Raw genomic sequence first — 27,276 nt, 5'->3', positions numbered from 1 at the left:
ACACTACTCCAGTTAGCAAAAATATCATCACACAGTAGCCTACAACAAGCCTTGAAAGTGAAAGAAACACCGAAACGGCATTTATTGACCATGAGTCCACCCATCAGAACACTGTTTCCCAGAGCAAGACGTGGCATAAAATATTGGCTCTGCCAGGGATATCCTCCGTGACCCCTGTAAAATGCAACCCATTTTTAACTTATTTCTTAAATATATATCGGCAACAACAAAGTTAATATGCTATGATTACAAATGAGACTGTACATTATCCGTTGTCAGAAAGACAACTAGAGCTAGTTCTACACGTAGCCAGTCAAACGCGCTAAACTTTGAGGATGAAAGGCATGGTATTACGCATGGCATATCCTAGCTAGCTGCCAATGATAGCCGTCCCATTAGAGCTATGAATAATGTTAGTAAAAGTCACAATGCTTAAAAGGCAACCCCTTCATGAAAAGGACATCATGCGCAGTCGAAGTACGGCCTAAACTATTCATTTTTTTCTAACTATCCGCCACGGCAGGTGCAATGATAATGGAAACATACGTGTCCTACCTTCTTCAAGCTATGCATTCCATGCATATGCATTATTAGCCCATATTGGAATATCAGTCCAACTCATTTAATGATTTCATGGCACTTTAAACATAGTATTACACTTATTTTCTTTTCTGCCATCAGCAACAATGTTGGCTATTTGTTTTTTTAATCTCTCGCGCTGCGCCGCAACCGCATTGCTGACCGCTCGTGTACTTTTTTTTTTTTTTTGTTGGAACACGGAAGAAAAGGGGATGGCTCAAAACTACTGAGTGAATCTGTTGTATGACACCACCGGTGATGGCGCGTGTATACGGTAACTAAATCCGTACACCAAACACACCTCTCCTTCCCTTCTCATGACCAGGAGTGCTCTCGATTTGAGTTCAGTTGGAAAGTAAAAATTGTAAATTAATTGACATGAATTATAAAGACGGAAATCCGTCCAAACGAAAATCCAGTTGACGGAAATCCGTCATAGCGACGGAAAACTTTAATCCCTGTTAAGGGCTCTGCATACTTCACGTGCGCATTTTGTCGCGAGTGGCGCGAGAACCATTAATGACGTCATCACTTGCGACAGACTATTCATACTTCAGAAGGCTTTCGCTCGCATTGTCGGAAGTGCCCTCTGCTGTTCATGAGAGAAACGGCAGTATATTTCGCAACTCGCAGCGTGAGTTCTACGGATGTATAAAATAGAAAGCCAAACACGGCTGCTGTAGGGCTACTGAACGTCTGACTTGTGACTTACCACATTGAAACATATATTTTTTGTTGTAGCCTACATTGCCAGATCATTCCAAGACCATGTGAGAGCATTGTTCTGGCGGCAGAATTTTTAAATATATCGCCGAACACAACGTGCTTCTGAACAAAGTAAACAATTGTTTCACTGAACAACATTTAAGAGAGAAGATAAAATAACTCTCTAGGACATTTTATTATCCTCAAAATGATGCATGATCCATTCTGTAGTAGCCTACAGTAGTTGTAGCCTCTCTTCGCAACTCCTGCTTTGTCTGCCTACCTGTATGGTCGCTGGTGGCGCACGACAAGTTACAAAATATCTGGGGTGCACGACGTCGCGCCACGGCAGCTCACGACACGGCGTGTGACGTCATTTTGGGTCACGTGACGGCGCGAGTGAGGTCGCGAGTGAAGTATGAAGGAGGGTAGCGCCAGTCACGACAAGTATGAATCCCCTTTAAGGGCTCTGCATACTTCACGTGCGCACTTTGGCGCGAGTGGCGCGAGAACCATTAATGACGTCATCACTTGCGACAGACTATTCATACTTCAAAAGCGCCTTGCTCGCATTGTCGGAAGTGCCCTCTGCTGTTCATGAGAGAAACGGCAGTATCTTTCGCAACTCGCAGCGTGAGTTCTACGGATGTATAAAATAGAAAGCCAAACACGGCTGCTGTAGGGCTACTGAACGTCTGACTTGTGACTTACCACATTGAAACATATATTTTTTGTTGTAGCCTACATTGCCAGATCATTCCAAGACCATGTGAGAGCATTGTTCTGGCGGCAGAATTTATAAATAGATCGCCGAACACAATGTGCTTCTGAACAAAGTAAACAATTGTTTCACTGAACAACATTTAAGAGAGAAGATAAAATAACTCTCTAGGACACTTTATTATCCTCAAAATGATGCAGGATCCATTCTGTAGTAGCCTACAGTAGTTGTAGCCTCTCTTCGCAACTCCTGCTTTGTCTGCCTACCTGCATGGTCGCTGGTGGCGCACGACAAGTTACAAAAAATGTGGGGTGCACGACGTCGCGCCACGGCAGCTCGCGCCACGGCGTGTGAAGTCATTTTGGGTCACGTGACGGCGCGAGTGAAGTATGAAGGAGGCTAGCGCCAGTCTTTAGGCTCCTGCCACACAATGTTAGTTCGTGCCCTTTGTATAGCCTACATCTTACCCAATCATTGCCCACTAGCCTATTTGTGGAGGAACAAGGGTTTTGTTTTGGGGAGAAAAACAATTGCTTTGCCAGCGCACCGACGCACAGGCACACATTACGCACAACGTTGACATTTCATGCAAAGCAGCACCGGGGGCAGGGTGGTTAACTGGCAGATTGTTTTTTAACCGGTTAACATTGATCCAGTCAACTACCGGTTAAACGGCTACCGGTTTACATCCCTAGTCAGTAGCCTGGCACATCACACTAAAGCAGGGAAATATTAGTCTGGAATCGCTTGGTTCGGATAGCTGAGGACTGTACTGCCCTACAAAGGCAAAGTGCAGTAACAAGGGCCAACATTGAAACTTAGAAAAATGCCTTCAAAGCCTTGGTATTAGGTTGGAAAGTGTAGTTACTGGAAATATGAAATAGCAATCTGTCTAAAATGGGACGTACTCTATTGTCATAAATCAAGGTCTAACTCATGTCAGTCATGGGTGAGCGGTTAGGGCGTCAGACTTGCATCCCAGAGGTTGCCGGTTCAACTCCCGACCCGCCAGGTTGGTGGGGGGAGTAATCAACCAGTGCTCTCCCCCATCCTCCTCCATGACTGAGGTACCCTGAGCATGGTACCGTCCCACCGCACTGCTCCCCATGGGGCGCCACTGAGGGCTGCCCCCTTGCACGGGTGAGGCATAAATGCAATTTCGTTGTGTGCAGTGTGCAGTGTTCACTTGTGTGCTGTGGAGTGCTGTGTCACAGTGACAATGGGAGTTGGAGTTTCCCAATGGGCTTTCACTTTCACTTTCACTTTTTCAAAATATGTAGTTATTGCATGTTGCTTTTGTAGGGCAGTGTAGGTGGGACCAAACCATTGTCGTTATGATTCAAATGCCCTCTGCACTGCCTTGTGCAATTGTACATGACCAATCAAACGACTGCTTTTCGTTAACCGTAGCTATACTGCAGTCTTCACTGTCCTGCCAAAGCCCGCCCAAAAGATTCAAAACGAGGAGGGGAAAAAGGTTGCGTTGGGATTGGTTATGGCACTCTTACAAGGACCAACTTGCAAGGCAAAACTACTCTTGGCCACTAAGGCGGGTTTGTCTAGTTTACTTCCCTAAGGGTTGAGTGAACATTTTAATTGTGTATGTTGTCATGTCTATGAAACATTCTGTATGTGTGCACATATTTTCTTTACACCACAGCTATTTGTCTTTGAAAATTTACAAGCGCTGTTGATCTTAAAAAGGTGCACTGTGTGGGGCTGTGGCCAGAGTAGGTATTGCAACTATGCTGCTCATTGAAACTGTGCTGCCAATGGCAAAATTTGCAAAATAATAAACTACGGTAATATTTACTAATATGACCAAAGTACAGTATGTTTTGCAGCTAAATGTCGCTCAGGAAATTCAAAATTGCGAACATGGAAAAAAATATGAAAGTATGAAAAACGCACTTTTCCCAGTCGTAATGATGAATGATTAGAATTTGGTGGTGGTGGTAAGTATTTGAGAAAAAAGTAACATTTGTGAATGGGCAGCATAAATTCTGGAAATACATTTCTAAAAATATTACACAGTTTAAACAGTAGCAGAAGTTTCGCAAGCCGGTTTGCCCACCTCTCAGTGTTGCAAAAGTGGCAGGCAACTGCTTTGATGCTAGTGTCACAAATGATGATGACAGCACAAATTAAGGGATTACACTGCAGACCCAGGGGCACTACCTTAGCAATGACAATACACCCAAGGGCAAACACACAGCTCCCATTGCCAAAATGAAACTTTTTCTTGCACATTGTGTGCTCGCGTGCGTGCGTGCGTGTGTGTGCTCGCGTGCGTGTGTGTGTGTGTGTGTGTGTGTGCTCGCGTGCGTGCGTGCGTGTGTGTGTGTGTGTGCTGTATTGTTCTTACCATAAGTCTTTTGCTTTGTGTTTTCCTTACCATCAGTCTTTCAGTGTGTGTGTGTGTGTGTGTGTGTGTGTCTTCCTTACCATCGGTCTTTGGGCGTGTTCCTGGGCACGTAGTCAAACTTGATCTTCCAGCGTACGGTGTCCTTGCTCGTCTCCACACCGACCACCTTCCCAGTGAACCACTCGCCATTCACCTTGGCCTCCACCAGCATGCCCTTATCTGTAAAACACACACACACACGCGCACGCGCACACGCACACGCACACGCACACACACACACACACACACACACACACACACACACACACACACACACACACACACGCACACACACGCACACACAGTGTTTACAACAGGGGTGGGGAACTTTTTCAAGGCGCCACCTCAACACAAACCAGTCCTCCAACACATCAGCATTTCCCCCCCACACTTCAGGCCTATATTGAAGGTGGCCACCGTTACAACAGACACCCCTTCACCAAGTCCTGTGAAAACTATATAACTTCATTGCATTTTAAATGCAATTTCAAGGATTGCTTTACAAAACACGTCATGTTTCATGTCTAACTGCATAGCATAATTATATTGGGGGCCAGATTAAACAGCCCGACGTGCCGTAAATGGCCAGCGCGTCATAGTTTCCCACCCATGGTTTACAAACACACCAGAATACAATATCTGCCTCATCAAAGGACTCTTTCAGGCTGATGGAGGCATTACCAGCTACTGACATCAATCTCTAAAGCAAAGTGGATACGAGTCGCATGCGAGCAAGACAAAAGATGGGATGGGAGTTTTTCCCCCCTCCATCTTGGATGAAGATGAAGCCTCCTACCTTTCTGAGCATCCTTCACGCTTCTCTTGACGCCTTCATCAGCAAGACTGCTGCTGTTGACCTGAACAAATCAAGGACACAGCCACTCATTCACTACCAACCAACCAACACTTCCTACAGGGCACAAAGCAGCTCTTCAACCAGCATGACCCACTCACATTCAGCTCAACCAGAGTGGAAGTAATCAATGCACAAATTACATAATGCAGTGTAATACACTGTGAAAATGTTTTACTTTTATTCATAATTGTATTTGCTGTGTTAAATACTTTGTTAAACGTAAAATGCACTTATATGCCTTGCTGTAGATTGCAAGTTGATTGAATATAATCATAACGCTGATCAAAACTTGAATGCATGTTTTTACATAATGAGTTATGGAAAAAACATGGAAGTCATTGCCTGCTCTTGGCTCTGGGAAAAGCTGTGTTAGCTGTTCTGGCTAATGTGGTTTGGCCGCAGTCATGACCGATTCAACAACAAGGCTCCTCAGTGATGATGCACACCATGACGTTCACGCACGCACGATGGTGTGTCCCAACATCAAGCCCTGGTGTGCATGTGTGTTTTTTTGTCTAATGCTTTTTGTCTAAAACCTGGTTGGCATAGCATCTTTTTAGAGGTATGGGGAAGGGTTGTTTAGTAATGTTTCCTTATGTTCTACGCTGAGCTGTCTCATGTTGCATTTATGTGCATGAATGACTTGAGAACAAGTGTTTGAAAGCAAAACTAATGGGGACCAGTAGTTAATGAGAAACTGTGACACAGGAATATAGTGACTGTATGTGTGTGTACCATAGTTTACCTCCATCTCCTGTTTGTTCGGTGCTTTGGCTTTCTCCACAGCTTTGGCTCCCCTCTGCATTGGAGCGGCCATCTTGGTTTTCTTGGGTACTGGTTCCTCCTCCTCCTCCTCATCTTCCTCCTCCTCCTCTTCTTCATCTTCCTCCTCCTCCTCCTCCTCCTCTTCTTCTTCTTCTTCCTCCTCCTCTTCTTCTGATTCCTCTTCCTCCTCATCTTCATCATCCATCTGTTTTCCTCGGCCCTTCGGGGTGGCTGTGGCTGTGGCTGCTCCTCGTTTCGGTGCCGTTCTTACTGGGGTTCTGCTGGGGGACTTGGACGAGGACTGAGGGCGTGGGAAAACAATGAACACATTAGTTACTGTAAATAACAGCGAAAATCACTGTATTCTATTGTCCATGTATTACTGAAATATGAGGTCTGTTGATGACGCCCCTAATCGGAAAAGCTTTCTCTGTAACAATGTCGATCCTAGAATTGTTGGTCCGGGTTGCCTGTTTTGATGCATGAAGGCCAATGTTCATAACATTACATTCTGCAGACATTTTTAATTCAAAGCGACTTTCAACAGGGGGACATACTCAACAATACGATGGTGTCAGTTTAACACAGAACCCTTTAGGTTGACTTACAGCGGCTACTCGACTCGTCCTCCGAGCAGCGGCGGCTCTGGAGGACGGGCTGGGGGTGGGGGTGGGGGCCGGCTTGGGGGGCAACCTGGCGGCCGCCCTGGGTGAGGGCCTGGCCGGCGCAGGAGGCGGGGGCGGAGGTTTCGACCTGGCTGGAGGAGGTGGGGGGGCCCCCCGCGTGGAGCGGGCTGGAGGGGACGACTTGGAGGCAGCAGCGGCGGCAGCCCTTTGGACCACGGCAGGCAGCGGGGGAGAGCGAGGCCGGGTGGTGGCGGTACGCTGAGACGAGCGGGTACCCTGGAGAAGAAGACATTCACATCACGTCAAAACCTACAACCTTCAAGGCCTCCGCACATCCGTTCTCTTCCAATTTGTGTTCGGCAATGAGTGTGAGGACACAGAACTGATGTCAACAAATACCAGTGCAAAACAGTACAGCACCAGAACATAGCAGTAAAGCAGATGATCGTAAATGGTAAATGGACTGCATTTATATAGCGCCTTTCCACTCCTTCGAGCACTCAAAGCGCTTTACATTGCATGCCTCACATTCACCCATTCACACTCACATTCACACACCGGTGGCCGTGGCTGCCACGCATCTTGCTCAAGGACACAATGATGGAGTCAGGCTACCACCACCCCTGTGACTATTTCATAGTATACAGCAGAGATGTGGACTTGTGACTTGGACTCGAGTAACAAATGACTTGACTTGAGACCTGATTTGGGAATATTAGGAATGACTTGTGACTTGAATTGTGACCTATTCAAGAGTTGACTTGACATTTTTAGTTTAAAATGACATGTGAAGTCAGTAAAAAAAATCACATGAAAAAAAAAAAAGAAAATGAAATAATTTCCCCTTACTCTACTGGGAGATCTTTTGTGTGCAATACCTGTGCATTGAGTGGGTGGGGCTTGGGGTATGTTGCCCTACTAGATGATGTTTGTGTGCAGTAATCTACCTGTGCATTGGACAGGCTGGCTTTGGGGTGTCTTACTCCACCAGTAGATGTTTGCAATGTACCTGTGCATTGCGCTCCTCTGCCGGCTTGATGCTGACCTCCAGAGGGAGCTGTCTCACGTCAGCAGCAGACTTAACTGTGGAGGTTTTCTAAGGAGAGGTGAAAAGAAAAAGGCACGGACCAGTCAGCACAGCTACACCGTCTTCCTTCAAATTACAATTTACCCACAACACCTCCAACTCATGTCAGGAGCATTGTAAGTGCACACACTTAAAGGAAAACATATTTATGTAACAAGCATTCAGTTAAATGAAATAATCCGGAGCCATCTCCGATGTAGAGATGGCCTTAAATGTCCCAGAAGACTCATATGAATTAGTTTAAATTTCTACTAAAAATGTAGACAACTCCAGAGAAGGTGGGCCACCTGTAAGGTCTCCAGTTTCTCCTGCTGTTGGCGGATTTTGTCGGTCAGCTCCTTCTGCTTCTCCTCAGCTGTCTTGATGTCTTTCCTCAGAATGCCCACCGGTAGATTCTGCTTCTGCTCAGGGGCGTCACACCTGGAGATGACACACAATGGAGCACACAAAACTAAAAACAAAAACATACACATTTCTTGTTCGTGACCAGGTCTGCAAACTTGCATGTTAGGCAAACATTCTACCTAATATATGGAGCAAAATGTAGAAAGACATGTGAAGAGCAATAAGCATTCTTCTCTAAATTCGAAAAGGGTACTTTAAATGTCCTAACAGTGTTAGCACATAGTGAGGTGCAATAACTTCACTCGTCACTAAATTTGAAAAAGGGTACTCTAAATGTGTTAGCAGTGTAATAATATTGCAAGCTTATAGGAACATCAAAACCTGGAGAGTCTGCCTTTCCATCCTCTTCCCATTCCAACATGCATGAATGATTTCATTACATTACATTAACATTACATCTGGGAGACGCCTTTATACAAAGCAACGTACAATGAGGACATCATCACACCATACAACACTTGCAGATACAAAGTGCACAGGACATAAACAGAGCTATAGGTACAAAGTAAAGTGGGGTTAATACACACACACACACACACACACGCCCCCATACCAAGCGCAAAACATGCGTTAGAGTGTAGTCTACCCCGGGTCTGGGCCAGCTCAGACAACAGTGCGGTAAATAGTCATGAAAGGAGAGTCTTTACTGGGTTCAGTGAAGGTGAGAATCTGCTGGTTGAGACTTTACCTGTCTTGCGTTCCGTCTGGGTTCATGAGACAGACCCAGCTGTCGGGGTAGCGCTTGTCCACCGCATCCATCTGGAACGGCAGCGTCCGCCACTTCAGACATTTGTCTGTACAGCGCACACACAGCATTCGGGATTACTGATCTGTGGTTACTACTTGTTTGTTTACATGTATTGCCAGTTAAGGAACTGTGGCCAAAAAACATAATACATTTTACTTGACATTAAAAAACAACAATGAAATACATAAATAAACACATCAAATAAATGTGTTCACCTTAATACACTCAAAAAAAGTATAAAACCTTTAAAGGTGGGACCTTATTAAAAAACTGTTGCCTTTTTATTCTAAGAGCAGAGCAAGAAATAACATGGTTAATTGATAAGAGATTACCACAAAGACCACATAGAAAAGGTTCTCCCAAAAAAAACGTAACAAAAAAACAACAAAAACACACACACAACTGAGTCTAGAATGTCCAAACCTACACCATGTGTAGACAACTTGATCATGTCTGCAAATGACAAGAGTCGTCACTCGTTTCACAGTATTACGGTACATATTTCATGAAGCTTATTTCCGATACAGTTATCCTATTCAACTTGCCATTTGGCTTAGGCCCTAAATACTGTATATTGTAGATATGCTAGAGCAATATCATCCTAATAGATGATTTAATTACAATTTTACAACAATTAATTGCTACTTTTTACACCAAATCTCACTCATAACACTTAGAATATAAGCAAGAACACAAGTGCTTACATTACATTACAAGTGCTTACATGAGGTCTGGATTTGATAGTGCATGGGGCAGTGATGATTTTGATGAATTTTGATAATTTTTATGTCTTTCTACATCATTTTTTCCAAATCACGCCAGTACTTAAGTCATTGCACTGGCTACCAGTGAGATTTAGAATTAAGTTTAAAACTCTTCTGGTAGTTTATAAGCACTAAATGGCTTAGGCCCTAAATATATTGTAGATATGCTTTAGCAATATCATCCTAATAGATGTCTTAGGTCTTCAGAATCTCCTCAACTGGTTGTGCCTAGGGTCAAATCTAGATAGGGTGAAATGGCATTTAGTCATCTGCAAAATGCTGGAACCAGCTTCCTGTCCAAATTAGAACTACCCCAACACCATCTTGTTTTAAAAAGAAATTAATAATATACTTAGTCTCATCTGCCTTTGGCGATAGAATTAACCACAATCTATAACACAATACAGTTTTCTTTCCTTTCCTCTTTCTTTTACCTTTAGCACACTGAATGACAAGTATTGATTCAAAAGTGCACAGAAGTGAAAAAATATATAATTGTTGGAATACTAGCTGACACTTTTTTGGTTAAGTTAAACTACTATACTATGTAACGTCCTTGCAACAATGCTTGAAATGGGCATTGAATGACCATGCATGACAATCTGCTAAACAAATACTTTTGATTGATTGATTTTGAATTCTATGCCTAGTGAAGAAAATTGGCAATAAAGTTGACACTTAGGGGTTGTGAAGAATAACAGTGTTATCTCTATGACTTCAGAGTGGTGTGGGGCAGTTGTGGCCTAGTGGTTAACGACACAGGCTTTAGATCAGAGGGTTGCAGGTTCAAACCCCATCCTTCCACTGCCCATCTCTCACTCCATGGCTGAGGTGGCCTTGAGCAAAGGCACCTAACTCCACACTGCCCCAGGGACTGTAACCATTACCCTGCACTTAAAAATAATTGTGAGGTTCTTTGAATAAAGGTAAGGTAATGTAATAATGTAACGCGGGGAGGTGTCTCACCGCACTGGATGGTGACTGGGATCTCCATGGCCCGGCGCCTCTTGTACCGCTGGTCGGTGGCCGGAGGGGCGTTCCAATTAGCCGACAGGTAGCCAAACTCGTCCCAGAACTTCACGATTCCTTTCTGAGCTGTGCAGATGCAAGGAAATAACACATTTAAAATCAACACAAAGAAATGTAGGACGGCTTGTTCAGGAGCTGATAACATGGCTACACTAATATAGTATAATCAGTCATTAAATCAGTTTAAATCAAATACAGTGTGTGTGTGTGTGTGTGTGTGTGTGTGTGTGTGTGTGTGTGTGTGTGTGTGTGTGTGTGTGTGTGTGTGTGTGTGTGTGTGTGTGTGTGTGTGTGTGTGTGTGTGTGTGTGTGTGTGTGTGTGTGTGTGTGTGTGTGTGTGTGGTGAATAATGAGGAGCAGTAATATAATGACTCATTTAAAAGCTGTTTCTGCTACATGGTGCTGCAAAAGGAAAACGGGTCTCACCAATAGCGATGTCCTTCCAGTACTGAGCCAGATGCTCTCCCATGGCTCGCAAGAGCTGCCGGTACTCCTTCGCATCAGCAAAGTCTTGTTTGTTGTGAGTGGGCTCCAAAACTAGATAGGGCACGTCCACGACACCAACCACACCGCCACACGCCCTGCATGAAGCCAAGCAACGTTTGGTTACAGATTCAAGCCTCTATGGACGAATAACCATCTCATGGCTATTGATGAGCTTGTGTCCAAAATGCACATTTCAAGCATTGCTGCAAGGACGTTACATAGTATAGTAGTTTAACTTGACCAAAAAAGTGTCAGCTAGTATTCCAACAATTATATATTTTGTGCTGGAGTACAAAAAAACACATTAGTGCAGTGCATGCAGTGTGGACACACAAAAAAACCCTGAATACTGCTGATCAACCTAATTTTGTCAACATCATTTCAGTATGGGGAAAAACTCCAAGCGCTAGCCTCCCAAACTGAAACTTGAGCACAGTGCCCTCTGCTGGCCGGAAGGCAGCAGTGTCATTAATCTTTATTACAGTGTCCCATTTCCAGATAGGGAAACTGAGGACATGATACCACCCCATTCCTTCTCAGTGGGAGGGAGGGTTCAGACAGACAGGCAGACATGCAGTCTGGGAGTCATGTGTTGTGCACATGTCTGCTCGTGTGATTTCGTGTTTTAAATCTGGAGGTTGCTCCCCCCAGGTCGTTTGCCTGGTCAACACCAGATCTTTTCACAAGTGAGATAGTTTGGAGGCTACCTATGCAATTTCTTGTGGGTTGTTTGCGATTGCCCATTGAACGCTAAGAATGTATCCTTTGGCATATACCTTGTCCATACCCAATCGTGTCAGTTGTATCTATTCAAACAAATTGCAAGCTTCCATTTCTCAAGCCTTTCCACCCCTCAACCCCTTTCATTGGCTCCCTATCGCTGAGGGATAGAAGGCATGCCGTCTTTCAGATCGGAACGATTGTGCAAAGCAGCATGGGATATCCCAGGCCCCCTGGCCCCGTTACTCACATGCCTCCTTCGAGCTGCGGCCCCGTCTTCTCGTACATCTTAATGAGCCGACTGCAGTTGTAGACAAACATGCCGTCCTGGTCCCGCCGCGAGATGTTCACGCCGAAGATGAAGTTCAGCTCTTTGGGCTCCTTCAGGGCTCTATGCAATAAAACAATTAAAATATTTCTACTTCAATTTTAAGGATAGCCCCTTGAGATAAATCATCTCCTTTTTCAAGGGGGTCCAAAAATATAAAACTCAGTTATGTGCACACATACATTAAAATATACATATACAAAAACTCAAATAAAAAAACATGAATGTATGATATTCTATGGGGAAAAAATAGCAGCTATCTATATCTGAAACTTAAGTAGAAAGAGGACAGGAATGAGAAGAGACAACAGTGGGATCAGTTAGTTTGGGGACAGCATAACTACAAGGTAGAGAGTACCGGTAAACCTATATGCTTTACAGCAAAATCTGGAAGTCTGTTTCTGACATATACCAAAGCAGGAACTTGCACAAGATGCCCTGGGGCGCCATGCCAAAGTCAGATCATGGTAACTTAGCCAGCTGTTTAGCAATAGCTGATAGATCTCTGTACGCTACAAGCACAATGGGCAGCCATTCATATTTGACAGATTTGTGAGCGTCTAGAAAGATGAGCACATGAAAGTGGGGAACATTGGCTTGGCTTTAAAACACATTTGACTAACATACAAAGGTTGAGTCAGTTGAAGACATTCTCTCCAGTCGCTGAGTGCAGCTCTTCTTCAGAACATTTTAACTGCCTCCGTAATAAAGCAGTTTCTGCCACACTGTTACTATGCACACTCTTTTTCTTAGATCCACATGCCAATTATGTGCAACTGAATGTATAGACCACTGTGTCCCATGTCACCACAGGATGATCTAGTGATCCTTTTACTATCGAGTAGCACAGATTTTTTGTTTCGTTCTAGCTTTTATCCAAAGCGACTTACAATTGCTTACAGTGTGTTTGGTGCCTCGGTCAAGGGCATGCGTCAGCCATGGAGTGTGATAGGAAGCAGAAGGGTGGGATATGAACCTGCAACCCTCTGATCTAAAGCCCACCTCCTTAACCATTAGGCCACGGCAGCCTCACATTTTTACAGAGACAAACAAATGCTGCAGTTTCCTTCAGGCCAAGTTAGCATTCCCTGATCAGTCAAATGTGGTGCAAGACTGAGAACATGAGCTGCTGAAACACACTGGTGGTAGGTGCAATAGCTAGTGGGTTACTTCTGTTTCGAGGCGTGGATGGCTCTCTTGGTGTTGGCGTCCGCGCGGACCGCTCCAGCCGTGTCCTGAGCTTTACGTAGAGACGCCTGCAGGAAGATGACGACAATAGGGTTCATAAATCACGACCCAACGCAAACAGTTGCTTGCCAGTCTCAATGCGGTATGTATGGAACACATTCTGCACCAATACAAGATATTACTTAAGACCGGTGTTTTAAACATATTCTGACTGTACAAGGAGTCAACAACAATGAATTGACTGCCTAGATTTATTATTTAACAGTCATGTTCCATATTATCAATCTATCAATATATCAATCAATTCATACACTGCGTTGACTCAGTTCAGGGTAGTTCAAACAAGTGGCATCCAACAAAATGTGACATGATAAGAAACCATGTTTCGGTGTGATTGGTTACGGCAGAACTTATCCCATCAAGAATTAAATAAACAACACAGAATTTGGTGAGTACGTTTGACTGTACAACCACAAGTGAACCATTATGGAAGACACAGAAATTATGGAAGAAGCGTAGAAACCGCAATCTGGGTCATTGATGGATTGATTCTATATAATAGTAACTGAATACCAGGGCCAGTAATGTATCAATTACAAAGTCAGCTTTGTGAATTTTCTCACATGTGCTACTAGACACACAAAGGCCCTTTGTCCTGAGCAACCCTTGTGTTACTTCTTGTTACGCACGTGGGTTGTTCTGTGGTGTTCTTACCCTGGCCTCTCTGGACAGGTCGTTTCCCAGCTTGGCCTCCAAGGCCCTGGCTTTGCTCTCTGCTTCTCTGGCTTTCTCCTCAGCTGCAGGGAAACAAGGCGGGGAGATTGTAATGAAGTAGAGTGCCGAGGGTCTTATAGCAGCGGCACACAGATCCAGTAGGAGAATATTTGTTTGCGGGGAACGGGGTCTTGTGTTCAAAGACGACTGACATTTCAGACGCCGTGTCGATGCGCTAGCACAGTGGTTCCCAACCTATGGGTCGGGACCCACCTTATGGGTCGCCAAAGATCCACAGGGGGTCGCGGAGCCCTCTTGAATTTAAGGGGTTTCATTTTAAATATATATAGGCCATTTTGAATAAAAGACAAAGCATTTAACTAATAAATGCATAGAAGCAACACATTGTAAGTGCTACATTAAACATTTATTTTATATTTGACCAAAGACGAATTGGGGAATAAAATAACGCAGGTTTTCGCAGGAAACAGAGGGCATCCTGTGACTCTGTCTCGTGCGGGCGCTCGAGTGGTTGGGTCACCAAAGCTTACAATAGTAAAAACATGGGTCCCTTAAGAAAAAGGTTGGGAACCACTGCGCTAGCAGATAGCAGATATTGCATATCATCACTAACCAGCAGAAAACCTTGCATCTCCACTTTCTGTTATAGTATTAGTATTCTTTCTGTTAATTATTTTTTTTCAAAACCACTATTTTCTTCATTCAAAGTGGGTTTTAAATAATTTACGGAACCCATATACTCATGGTAACTGACCAATTGTACTGATTAATATATTTTATTAGATAAGTAACTCAATAATTTACTACTCATATCCTGCTTAATATGGCGGCTTTAAGTGATACACCAGTGGTTGTCTAAAGCTGATATTCATCAACACCATTTTGTAATAATAATTAAGTGGTGAAATGATGTCATCATGGTCATATGTTGAACTGACAGCACCTCGCGAGAAACAAATATTAACACCCCTCACAGGATGTCACTTTGTGGCTAAACATACACTCAGTGCTCAACAATTGCATCCAACATCAGCGTCAACATGAAGGCTGCATTCATCTAAACCAGGGATGGGGAACATTTTTCATTCAAGGGGCCACTTTAAATTCCTCCAACGGTGTACTATGAACAAAAACCAGGATTTCCCCCTTGCACCGTAGGCCTATATTGAAGGCAGCCACCTTAAACAGACCCTACCTTAAAACAGACCCTGCCTTTTCTAGGTCCCCTGAATATAACTTAATTGTATTACAAATTTAATTTGTAAGATTCCTTTACAAAATGTGTCATATTTCATGTGAAGTTGTATAACATATATCGGACGCCAGATAAAACGGCCTCGAGGGCTCATAGGCTCCCCACCTCTCATCTTAACACTGAAATGGGGAGCGCATCTGTGCAGTCTCTGTGCAGTGTCTAGGTTTCATCGGTAACATTGGTCTCAGTGGAAGACAAGAAGCGTGAAAAAGGACCTACCAATCTTCGCAAGATGATCAGCCTTCTTCACCTCCTGCTCCGCACGCGTCTTGAAACGCGTTGATGTGTATTTGTACACTCTGTGCAAAAATAAATAAACAAAAACAAATAAATAAACAAATAAAACAAAAAACAAATTATACAAAAAACACACACACCAGAAAAGTTACGTTTCATCAAACAGTCTTTATAAAAATAAGCAGTTTTAACATCTGACATGCAGGTTATTTTACTGTGTGTGTGTGTGTGTGTGTGTGTGTGTGTGTGTGTGTGTGTGTGTGTGTGTGTGTGTGTGTGTGTGTGTGTGTGTGTGTGTGTGTGTGTGTGTGTGTGTGTGTGCGTGCGTACCTAGGGTTGTAGAGGCAACAGGAGAGCCTCTTCGTCCTGACTTTGTGTCCCTGTATGAAGATCCTCATGCGGGGGTCAATGTACAGCACGGCAGCATACGCCCGGAACGACCGCCGCTCAGGCTTACTGGAGGATCGCACGCAAACAAACACAAGCATCAGCAGAAGCATACATATACAATGCAATACAACGTAAGCATCTGAAACGATTGCAGTACTCCAAAAAAAAAAAAAACACCAATTGCTGCGCAACAGCTAACTCTGAACGTGTCCAAACGCAGATTGCGGAGAAGTACTGCTCAACTCTCAACATCCTGTCACCGTCATCTACACCAGTGGTTCCCAACCTATGGGTCGGGACCCCCCTTATGGGTCGCCAAAGATCCACAGGGGGTCGCTGAGCCCTCTTGATTTTAAGGGGTTTCGTTTTAATACCATATAGCCCATTTTGAATAAATGACAAATGCATAGAAGCAACAAAATTTAAGTGCATTAAACATTTATTCTGTTTTTGAACAAAGACGAATTGAGGAATAAAATGATGACTAAAATGAGTTTTCAGAGGAGACAGAGCGTATCAAGTGACTTCCTCTCATGCGGGCGCTGGGTCACCAAAGCTTACAATAGTAAAAACATGGGTCCCTGAAGAAAAAGGTTGGGAACCACTGATCTACGCTATGGCAACTTTTCTTCAAAATGGATGAGGTACACACTACTTTGACTTGAATGGCTCCAGTTACTTTGACTTTACCCAGTGTCGTGCCGTGATACATCACCCATCCAGCGGAGTTATTAAGCCATTAAGCCAACATAACAGTAGCCAAGCATAGGGTTAAGGTAGCCTTTTTAACAGCCTACTGGTAGCTCACCTCAATAAAGCAGTCAATCAACAATTTTCGACCTACCGTAGACCTCTGGGATGGCAAAGTAGTACCAAAATTTTAAAAATTGCCTCCTGCAAATATGACCGGGTATAGGAAGTCATCCGTGTACCGTTCGCCTCCTGGTTGAAAGTCTACTAGGGCATTCGGAAGCACTACATAGTCGGTTCCCCATTTTGCACGTTCTACATAGGAAGGCAGTAGGGAGTTTGGGATGCAGCCTTACACTCCCTCGGAGGGCACTCCGGCCATGATGATGTCCTGGTGGTCTGTCTGGACGTCCAGCTCCGTATCCCCGGTGTCCATCAGCTTCAAGTTATAAATCACAACCAACGTGCCTGAAAAGGACAAACACTCCAATCACTACAATGCAACTTGATGGAAGGGAATTCATTTTGAGGTAGTCAAGTTCAAACCATTGGAAGCAAAATCACATTTGACTAGTACATATCCTACAAACAGCACGACAACAACTATATGATTACAATGTTGTGGTTGACAGCAGGCTTTACGGAGTGGTTCCAACAACAGAAATACTTGAAGCACGATTCGCCAAAAAATAAAATAGAAGGATCAAATGCTCAGTCTGGGCGAATGTACAGTATCTAAAATAGCTGGCTATGATAGAATACTGTCAATGTACTGTATGAAGACTGTGTGGGCTGTGTGGAGGATTTTACTCTTCAACAACAGATTAGGTTGAACAAAAATGCAGGACTTCTGGTTTCTGACCTCTTCCACTCAGTTCTACAGTCCAGGGTGTTCCCAAACTTTAACATGACAAACCCTCCCCCCATATTTATTCCAGCCAAGCCCCCTCAGGGCTCCAGAGTGCGACCAATTTGGTCGCATATGCGCCCATTTTTTTCAATGGTGCGCCTAAAAAATATTTTTAGGCGCACCGGTGCGACCAGCCATCAGTAGAACAAAATCAATTACCAAACAACCGTTTTAATGGACATAAAATTAATAGTCATTCTACAGTAGTGGTCCATCATCACACAATAAAACTTGTCGATGCGGTCATTCCTTCAACTCCGCTGAACTACCGGTAGCTTTCTCCCCCTTCCTCGTTCACAGGCAGCCCGACGTTTCAGAATAGAATGTTCGACTTCGCTCAACTATCCGAGTTCACATGTGCCAGCGAGTTTTGTGTTCTCAACGGACGAGAGAGTTACAATCACGGTAAAAACAGCAAAATGACTTGAGGATATTTTATACACCAGAGAGTCACAATCACGGGGAAAAACTAAATGGCTTGAGCGGATATTAAACATTGCCACACAAAAACGCAGACGGGTGCGGATAACTGCCCGTTTCAGCCGCGTGCAGAGCTGGCCAAACAGGTGACGCGCTAGTCTGTCGGGACTTCTGTGACAGTTTTTTGATAGCGACTAGGGCAGGCTACATACGGCCTATCAGTCGGCAAGGCATCGTTCATGCATCTCGAGACAGCACGAGAGAGGGAGAGAGAGGGAGAGAGAGAGTGAGCGAGCAAGCGCACTAGTGCTGTCGTGTCTGTTCGTAGCGCTTGCTAAGATACCACAATCATTATGCAGAGGGAGAGCGCTCAAAAACGGGGAAATAGACAAAACCCAATTCACCTCAGATTCCACTGTAAACATAGGCTAGGCTATTTGTGTCTAATGATCTTAAAAATCATGACATTTTTAGCAGGGTTTGTTAAAAAAAATCTATCCATCTATCCATCCATCCATCTATCTATCTTCTAGGGATGCACGATGTATCGGCCAGATGTATCGGTATCGGCCGATATCGGCCAATATTCAACACATCGGACATCGGTCTGATGGGTAAAACTGGGCCGATGTTAACGACGATGTTTTTTTTTTATATGTTACGGTTCTAAAAGAATGGACTTGACGATGACTTTCACTGTTTGTCTTCTATTTTGTCTCTATTTTTTATCTGATTATCACAGGGAGTTAAAAAGTGTTTTTGGAAATAAGACGACATTCAAAAATTCTGATTGTTTGCATCATTGTCATCTCTTTTTTTTTTAAAAGAAAGAAAAACATCGGTATCGGTTAATATCGGTCATCGGCCAAAACCGCAATATCACAATCGGATATCGGTATCGGCCGAAATTTTTGACATCGTGCATCCCTACTATCTTCATATTGTAACTCTGTGCTTGTGCCGTGTGCGTAGCCTTATTGCAGAAAAGGCCGGTATGTTGATCTTACTAGTCAAACACATACTCACTAAAAGGCTACTAATTTGGTCTTTTCTACCAGCCAAACTGCTTGTAGCCAAGATGTGATAGTTAGGTAGCCTACTGTCATGTCTTTTATAAGGAGCACATTTGGAAGACTAGCCTATAGCACATGAAAGGCTCCAGGTCTTTTAAAATATAGCAACAATAATAGAATAATAATAATTATTATTATTACTATTATTCTTGCTATTATTATTGCTATCGTTATTTTTTATTATATTTTTTTAAAGCTGAGGTGCGTGTGTGTATGGGGTGGTGAAAACATTTGGGTGCACCTAAATTTTGTGCTGGTGCACCTAAAAAAATTTTTTAGGCGCACCAGTGCAACCATTGCAAAAAGTTAGTCTGGAGCCCTGCCCCCCTTATATGGATCATGCCATACTATTTTTTCTATGCACTCCCTTTCACATAGTGTAGGCCTGTCCCACTGAACATAGGATAATGATAATAGTATAATGTGCACACCCCCACCACACCCCACCCCACCCCCTCCCTGCAGCCCCTCAGGGGTGCCCAGAGGCACTTTGAAATCCACTGCTATAATCACATCAAGCATTTCATTGAAAGGAAGGAATTCCCCAACTTACCACTCTTCCCTTCAATCTTCTTGAACTGGCTGAAGAGTTGCTCTTCTGTTTTGAAAGGGGAGTATTTGTAGATCAGCTCTGTTTCGATGGCAAACTTCTCGGGGTCTTGAGTAAGCGGCTGCTTAGTTTGGGCATCCCAGCTTGGCAGCGGAACAATGACCTAAGAGGGATAACCAATAACGTGTAGTGTATGAATGTTATCGTACTGGATACATTCTTGTCTAATGCAGGCAGCTACAGAGAATGATCCGAAAAAGTTCTGTGGGTGAAAATGCTTTGTTGATGCCAGAGGTCAGAGGAGAGAGAGGTAAAAGGGGGTACAAAAAAGTACAGGCAAGGTGTACCTAAAAAGTGACGAGTGAGTGTGCATGCATGGTGTTCTTACCTCATCCAAGCCTTCCTCTTCGTGAAATGTGCGGGACAAAAAGAGGCAGGAGAGTTTGCCCTCCTTCTTGGTGAAGAGGATGAAATCCTTTCCCATACGCATGGAGCCCCTTTATGACACAAAATCATACACACAGTCCTATGAGTAAATCATGCACACTTTATTTGATCTTGCCTTCCTGAACTAGTCTGATGTTATCATACCCTCGTACCACAGATGGGACCAAGTCACTAATTTGCAAATCACAATCAAATCTCAAGTCCTTCCAATCAAGTCAGACACAATTTTTTGATCAAACATTTTTAGTAGCAAGGTAGAACCACTGAACTCTATTTGCATGGACCTAGAACAAATATTAAGGGAGAAACGAGAACAGCGCTTTCAAACAACATCATATGCAGTCCTTGCCGCTAAAAACTACTAAGTTTTATGAAAATCTATGTCAGTCTGGATTCAAAGTGTTTTCACATGAAATGATCCTTAGTGGTGGGAGGAGTGAACTCCTGAAGTTTGAAATGTGTGTTCCCCCTCCCTCATCGCTCTCCTGTTCAACGTTTAGCCGGTTATCTCTCAAGATAAAGACTAAAGCTGTCCGAGAATACCCGGAAGAAAAGTAACTTGGAACTTAAGGAAACATTTTTGGACTGCAGCTTATGCCTGGCAAGGCCAGGCTATTTGTGGACACCCACACAGCAAAAAAACAGATATGGACATCATGTCTCAAAAACTAACAACCCTGTCAAGTGTTTGACTGAACCATGAACAAGCTATGCCTTGTGAACATGAAAATCACCAGACAGGGATATTTTTACAGTTTAATTTCTTACACATATTTTTCACAACAAAGTATTCCCACCTAAAACTCTGCAACTACTAATGCCATCAACTACTGCCATCACAATTGGCAAAACAGGTTCTCAGTCTTAAAATGAAGCCACTTTAAAGCATTTCATATTCTTAAAATAAGTCAAACGTATGCATTTGTTTTAAATTTTCAAACACTTACATTCATTTTCTGTCTGCTAGGTGGGTAAGGAGAATTGCAAAAAATGAACTGGTCCATTGACAACTGTCCTACAAAAGTTTTTTTTTGTGCGTAAACAGTTAAAATGGCCATGTAAATGACTATGACTACATCCTATTAAAACACCAAAAGTGTATAAAAGCATTCAAAATTCTTGTTTCCTTACGATTTGAGACCGTTTCCGTATTGGCCTATGTGGGTGGACTCGGGAAACCTCTTGCTGGATTTGCCAAACTGTATGACGTGTGTGGCTTCACCTGACAGGAGGGAGAGACAAGAATTTCGTGGTCACTCATTATCAACCACGAAGACAAGGACCACGGCAGATAGTTTAGAGACTACCCAACAGATTGTGCATCAACTTTGAGGAGTCGTAAACCATTTAAAGTGGTCAATCAGTTTCATTCTCCTCCTGTAAAGGCAGTCATAACGTTGCTTCTCCAAGTGGATTAACTGCTCTGAGTGAACGTAAACAAGTAGCCAAACCTGCTTTTGGAAACAGCCACTGGATCAATTAATCAAAGCTGAAAGAATCTTTTACATTGCTAAACATGAGAAATAAAAGATAATTGCTCAGCACGAGCAATAAAGAAAAAAAGCCTACTGAATCTGAAACGAGGTCTGCAGGCTAATTAATTGACTCTTCACTCTTCATTACAAAGAAAAGCAGATCATACTGCTTTGGGACTGCTGAGAGACATGTTCTCACCTGGGTCCATTCCTGTTCCATCATCTAGGAAGCAGAGCATGAAGCCTCCTCTCAGCTCCGGCCTCTTCTCTAAAGGGAAGAGAGAAAGACGAAGGACAGACGGTGAGTCAGGTGTTCCTTTTTTTAATCTGCTATCACACTGATGCTGCAAATAAATGCAGCAAAAGAAAAACTCTACATTGAACCCTGCATATTCAAGTCGCCAATCAAACAAACAAATGGCAGTGCACCTGCTACTGCCCCCATTCCCAGTTGCAATAACAATGTGCATTTACATAACACAATATCACACATATTATACAGTTGACTCAAAGTGCTTTCAAATTTACGTTTACACACCAGCTCTGGAGGCTGTCCTACAGTAGCCAGGCTGGCCCTCCAGGTCAAGAGCAATGCAAGAACTTTCTGAGTTCCCGAAAATACGGATACGGGAACTCCTCCCACTTTGTCGGTAAGCAAAACCAAGGGAGGTTGGTCAACCATGCCGTTTGGGAAATGTTAAATTGTTATGATCTTGGTCAGGCCAAGTCTCGAAGAGATTTGAACGTCGATGATAATCAGGCTAGTCGTACTGTGCCAACTGCCCGGGGCTCAGGTGAGAAAGTGTGCGTGCGCACACATACACAGTAATCATAGTCCGAAAAAGCATAAGTCTGGAAGCGATTAAGAACACCATAACGAAACCTACTAGCACTAGAAGACTTAATATGTCTACTTATTTAATTACACTGCCAAAATACTCAAAATACAGAATCAAAATGTCAGATTTACCTGTGTATATGTCGATTCTTGTGGCATTTGCATCCCTATACAGTTGAAGAAATATTGAATTAATCAACTACAAAATCAGACATTACATAAATGTTAACATAAATGTTGCAATTACATGGCTGCAATAAATCCTTCTATTCTTTCATGCTCCAAACATCAATGTTTTTTTCTGCAATCTGATGGAATTCTGTTCTCGTTAATGTGCGCCTTATAGCATGGGCAGCTTCCTGTCTAGGATCTGCCAAGACTAACATGTTAACCCCACAAAACGATGCACATGTCATTTAACATCAATGACAGTCATTGCAACATGCAGGGATAATATGGTACCCTGCTGAAAAACCACAACAATAAAGTGAAAGGTCATGATGACCCGGATTACTTTACCTTGAGTTGTCAACAAGCTCAGCCAATGCTCCAAAAAGGAACTCGTGAGTTGTCCTGATGGGTAAAAACAAACACAGAGTTTACTCGGTTTATTTTGTTATTTCGTTAGATAACATATGCTTTATATGCTGTGTAAAACATAGCCTGTACTATAAAGCAAAGTTCACGACACAAGAGGGTGTCACAGAGTGGACCTTGTATGGTCTACATTGAGTCAGGTTTGTGGCAGAGAAGTGGATTGCTTTGCACTTCAGTAAAGCAACACTTGGAAACACCTTAGCAGAACATACGCTTACACTTAGTACAAACTTGAAAATGTTGAGCAAACTGAAAGTAAACCTACAAGAAACAATAAAGGGCACATAAGGATTATCACACAGTGTGAAGATAAGCAACAGTAATGAGTAAGCCAATCGGTGTTGCTGCAAGTTATACTGGCATTTCTTTTCAAGTAGACCTATTGGTTGGGCTGCACGATTATGCGAAAAATTATTATCACGATTATGTGGGTTAAAATCAGGTTTATTAAACAACAATTAACAACTGAGTTTTATACAGAGTGTCATCACAAAATGAAATACAACCAAAAATGTATATGAGGGATGAACAAAATAAAACTGAATTGTAATAATGATGTAAAAGGCTACAGCATATAGTTTAGGTGCGCCTACAGATTTTGGCCAGAAATACCAGCGGTCAACATGTTCAGGCTTCAAGGACGCCCAAAGGCAGATCACAATATTCCCCCCTGAGCAATCATGATTAAATTGTCACAGGCACAATTTTTCATCGTCACGTCCAAAATTGCAATTTTCGATTAATTTCGATTAATTGTGCGGCCCTACCCATTGGTCATTTGCACGGTTATTTGATGGGAGTAGTGGAGAGCAGACAAGACACGAATGGGAAAGTTTGATTGGATAAGAAATCAAGCAGGTTGGAATGAGTTCCCATGGGCAACTTGACTGTGTGTTGAATTAGCTCAGCGCACAACAGCACCCCTATGATAGTGTTATGCAGAGCTTGAGATTGGCACCAGCCAACCGGCCAAAGGCTGGAAAACTTGGCTGTGTGTGGCAAGTAACAATTTCAGGGTCACAAGCTACTTAATGCCACATCAGTGTAGCCCAGGTATTCATAACCATAGTGCTGCAGCTGTGCTCATGGCCTTGAGGTCCGTAGAACACTTTCAGTTTTGGCCTAGTGGGCCGCGGGGGCTGTGGAACTTAAGTTATCACTGGAGATAGCTTGCGTCAGTGTTAACAGCACTGATCTTCCCGTTTCAGACTTAAACGTCTGAGCTGTGTACAATTTGATGATATTAAAAACGGCAGACAACAGCCCTGCCGTGGCCTAACGGTAGGGCACTGGGTTACTATCCAGCGACCCAGGTTCGATTCTGGCCCGGGTAATTTGCAGATCCTTCCCCATCTCTCTCTCCCCACTCGTCCTATCGCAAAAGGTTTAAACCCCCCCAAGTATACAATGTATATATTTTAAAAAAGAACAGAAGATCAACAAAACTGTGCATAGTAAAAACAGGATTAGTGACTCATTGGAAATCCATAGCAGTAAGCACATTTTTTATGTCAAGCCATGGAGGTATGGTTGTGTGTGTGTGCGCCGGGGGACAGATGGTGACTTACGAGTTAGTGTGCAGGTACTCGAAGGTGAGCTGAGCGCGGTTAAGGCTGCCATAAATGGAATATGCCATGGTTTTTGGTTGGTTACTCTGCAACACTCTTAGACGGCTGGTCCTTCAGGTTCTCTCATTCGGAGAGGCAAAGCATCAGTCAGAGCTGCCGCATGGGAACGTTCATGAGAACACCTGCAAACAGAAGAACAGGATTCATTTGATGCTGTGGAAATTCAGACCAACCTGTGTCTATAAATGAAGATGGCATGACAAGACCTGTTTGAATCAGACTTGTTCTTTCATATGCACCCTTGGAATGGTGTGCATTTTATTACCTTTCATTTTCATGTAATAACAAACCACCTATCACACCAAAACAAACCCATGTCTAAGAGAATCAAAATAACTGGTGAGAATGTCCACACTTTGCTTGATAACAGTTCCAATGCCTTCTGAACTTACATGTCAAGGTGTCACTTCATATTACAACAAAATAAGACCGATCTTGCAGGATTCATCTTTAAATTCAATGTAAAATTATTGGTCGATTCAGTTATGCAATGAAGACACCATCTCATTAGATATCCCAAGTAAGGACAAACGTTGTTCTGTTCATATCAAACACACATCAGTGAGAAGGGCTTGTCTAACTACGAGCAGTACCATAGAAGACAAATAATTCACCAGCTAATGACAACATACCTCCTGCATCACTCTATGGGTCAAGTGTCTATTATTGTAACACAGCACACTGTACACAACAAAATTGCATTCATGCCTTGCCAAATGGCGCCCCAAGGGAGCAGTGTAGCAGGACAATACCATGCTCAGGGTGCCTCAGTCAATGTTACTCAATCAACTGCACATTCAAATGTCAAAATGTTGGCAGAATCATTTCCTGAAACGTTTCAACCTTTAATCACCAATTGTGTGATACAAGAGCCTCAGGTAAATATCTGGGCATCCGAATCACTAAGGTAGCTCATGCACTAAGTTGCATCATCACCACCATCATCATTTCTGTATGATGGCAGTAACCCAATCATTTCACCTCTCTGTAATTGTAAAAATTGAGGCTGCACCCTGTCGGTGATGTCATGCATGAAGAGGTACACCACTGCCAAAGTTAGCCCATAGTTTTACTGACATTTCCAGATATGCAAAAACCCTAGTCGTGCTTAGTAGTAAGATCACTACTATTATTAGGAAAGCCTCAAAATATCTGATGGTTTCTTGTTTTGGTCTAATTGCTTTGCTGTTGTTTTGAAAATCAGCAATACTGTACTGGGGAGCCATGCCCAATTCTGCAAATGAATGTTATGTTTCCACTGACCAAGTTGACATACAACAGCAGCACAAAAAGGAAAGTCTGCTTACCTACAGCACGGCTTCACCTTATCAGCAGTTCTATTTCCACATAGCACCAATGGGACCTTTGATGACTCGGGAATGCAGGTAACACTGACCCAAAGCTGTAGAGCTAGCTATCCACAAAGGCCAGAAGTTCAGCGTGTGAAGTCCACTGCAAACAGGAGAACAAAATCTGATTTCCATTGCTTTGCATATTGCACAGTTAGCCAAAAGGTGTCCTCTGAGGTCGCATAGTAAGAAAAGAACGTCACTTGTAAAACGTTAGGTAATCACTAAAGCTAATGTCGATCATAGTCAAGGATGTGAACACAGAATTTGTAGCCGACACATTACATTAACGTTAGCTAACTAGCCATCCAGTAAACATGTTAGCCTGCTATTTGGACAAACACCTGTGTAAAGACACATCAGTCAAACCAAAACGGTGATACAAATATGCATCGTCCCATCCACAGAACAAACATGGCTGTGTGAAAAAGCGTACACCGCTGTTTAAATTATACTCTCAAGAAACAATAATACCTCCTAAGGCCGCGAAAATTCTTCAATGCTGTTCATTCCTTGCAAGTGCTCCTGCGCAAAACACACGAGAACGAGAAGGAAGCAAATGCCCGCCCCCGACCAAAGAACATCATCCAGTCAGATTGGTTCTAGCTAGCAAGGACGATTTTGGTTGGGTAGCAGTCATGCCATTCAAAGAGAAAACGGGAAATGCGTTTCTGAAGTGCCATTCAACAAACCATAGACATTTGAAACAGCAAAGTAAGATGGTCCAGTAGACTCCAGTTGTTGAAGTCAACACAGTCATTATAAATAATTTTGTTTAGTTTAGACGAATGGCACTGACACAAACCCAGGGTTGGTAGTTTATGCATAGGCAATCAATCTGCCTCAGAAGTGAGAAATGACGTGGTGGGCTCGCGTGCCTCTCCAGTTGCACGCCACGGGTGTGATCCAAGGTGGTGGCGAACCTGCTGGAACGTGACGTCACAGCATAAAAGAAAAGTTTTCAAGAGCAAAGACTAAATAAAAAAAAAAAACACACACACAAAAATTGTAAAACCATAAACCGAAAAATATACTTACGTCGTTGACATGAAGTGGTTGTCGTGTCTTTGTGGAATGAAATCACAGTTCAAGGCCAGCCAGGGGTTCCAAACTTGACCCAAGGCCCCCCCTGTGTTATCTGTGCACCCTCTATCACAACAATAGTCTATGTTAGTGCCCCATTGGAATACATAAAATAATGCTAATAGTAGGCCTACTAATGTTAAGAGATGTCAACAGATAATATGGTTTAGCTTATTTATTTATTTTAT

At 43.2% G+C, this 27,276-nt stretch overlaps 1 protein-coding gene across 1 annotated transcript in view; it reads right to left on the bottom strand.

The window, feature by feature from the left end:
* morc2 (MORC family CW-type zinc finger 2) overlaps positions 1-26,563 on the bottom strand; it is a 30,931-nt gene extending 4,368 nt beyond the window's left edge. The window contains exons 1-24 of the mRNA XM_063187254.1: positions 26,480-26,563; positions 25,964-26,108; positions 24,597-24,778; positions 22,951-23,004; positions 22,564-22,598; positions 21,793-21,861; positions 21,250-21,340; positions 20,060-20,168; positions 19,675-19,834; positions 17,075-17,186; positions 15,969-16,094; positions 15,621-15,700; positions 14,126-14,208; positions 13,394-13,479; positions 12,146-12,286; positions 11,116-11,270; positions 10,627-10,755; positions 8,837-8,942; positions 8,031-8,163; positions 7,666-7,752; positions 6,639-6,932; positions 6,011-6,331; positions 5,206-5,266; positions 4,451-4,589 (exon numbers count right to left, since the gene is read on the bottom strand). Coding sequence (XP_063043324.1) covers positions 4,451-4,589; positions 5,206-5,266; positions 6,011-6,331; positions 6,639-6,932; positions 7,666-7,752; positions 8,031-8,163; positions 8,837-8,942; positions 10,627-10,755; positions 11,116-11,270; positions 12,146-12,286; positions 13,394-13,479; positions 14,126-14,208; positions 15,621-15,700; positions 15,969-16,094; positions 17,075-17,186; positions 19,675-19,834; positions 20,060-20,168; positions 21,250-21,340; positions 21,793-21,861; positions 22,564-22,598; positions 22,951-23,004; positions 24,597-24,664 — 2,639 coding nt within the window. The 5' untranslated portion in view covers positions 24,665-24,778; positions 25,964-26,108; positions 26,480-26,563. The remainder of the gene's footprint in view (positions 1-4,450; positions 4,590-5,205; positions 5,267-6,010; positions 6,332-6,638; positions 6,933-7,665; positions 7,753-8,030; positions 8,164-8,836; positions 8,943-10,626; positions 10,756-11,115; positions 11,271-12,145; positions 12,287-13,393; positions 13,480-14,125; positions 14,209-15,620; positions 15,701-15,968; positions 16,095-17,074; positions 17,187-19,674; positions 19,835-20,059; positions 20,169-21,249; positions 21,341-21,792; positions 21,862-22,563; positions 22,599-22,950; positions 23,005-24,596; positions 24,779-25,963; positions 26,109-26,479) is intronic.
* Positions 26,564-27,276: the final 713 nt, after the last annotated feature.

This window comes from Engraulis encrasicolus, chromosome 21 (assembly GCF_034702125.1).
Source record: "Engraulis encrasicolus isolate BLACKSEA-1 chromosome 21, IST_EnEncr_1.0, whole genome shotgun sequence".
Classification (NCBI taxonomy): Eukaryota; Metazoa; Chordata; class Actinopteri; order Clupeiformes; family Engraulidae; genus Engraulis; species Engraulis encrasicolus.
Note: the sequence above shows the minus strand (reverse complement) of the source record. Positions and strands in the feature narration are given on the sequence as shown.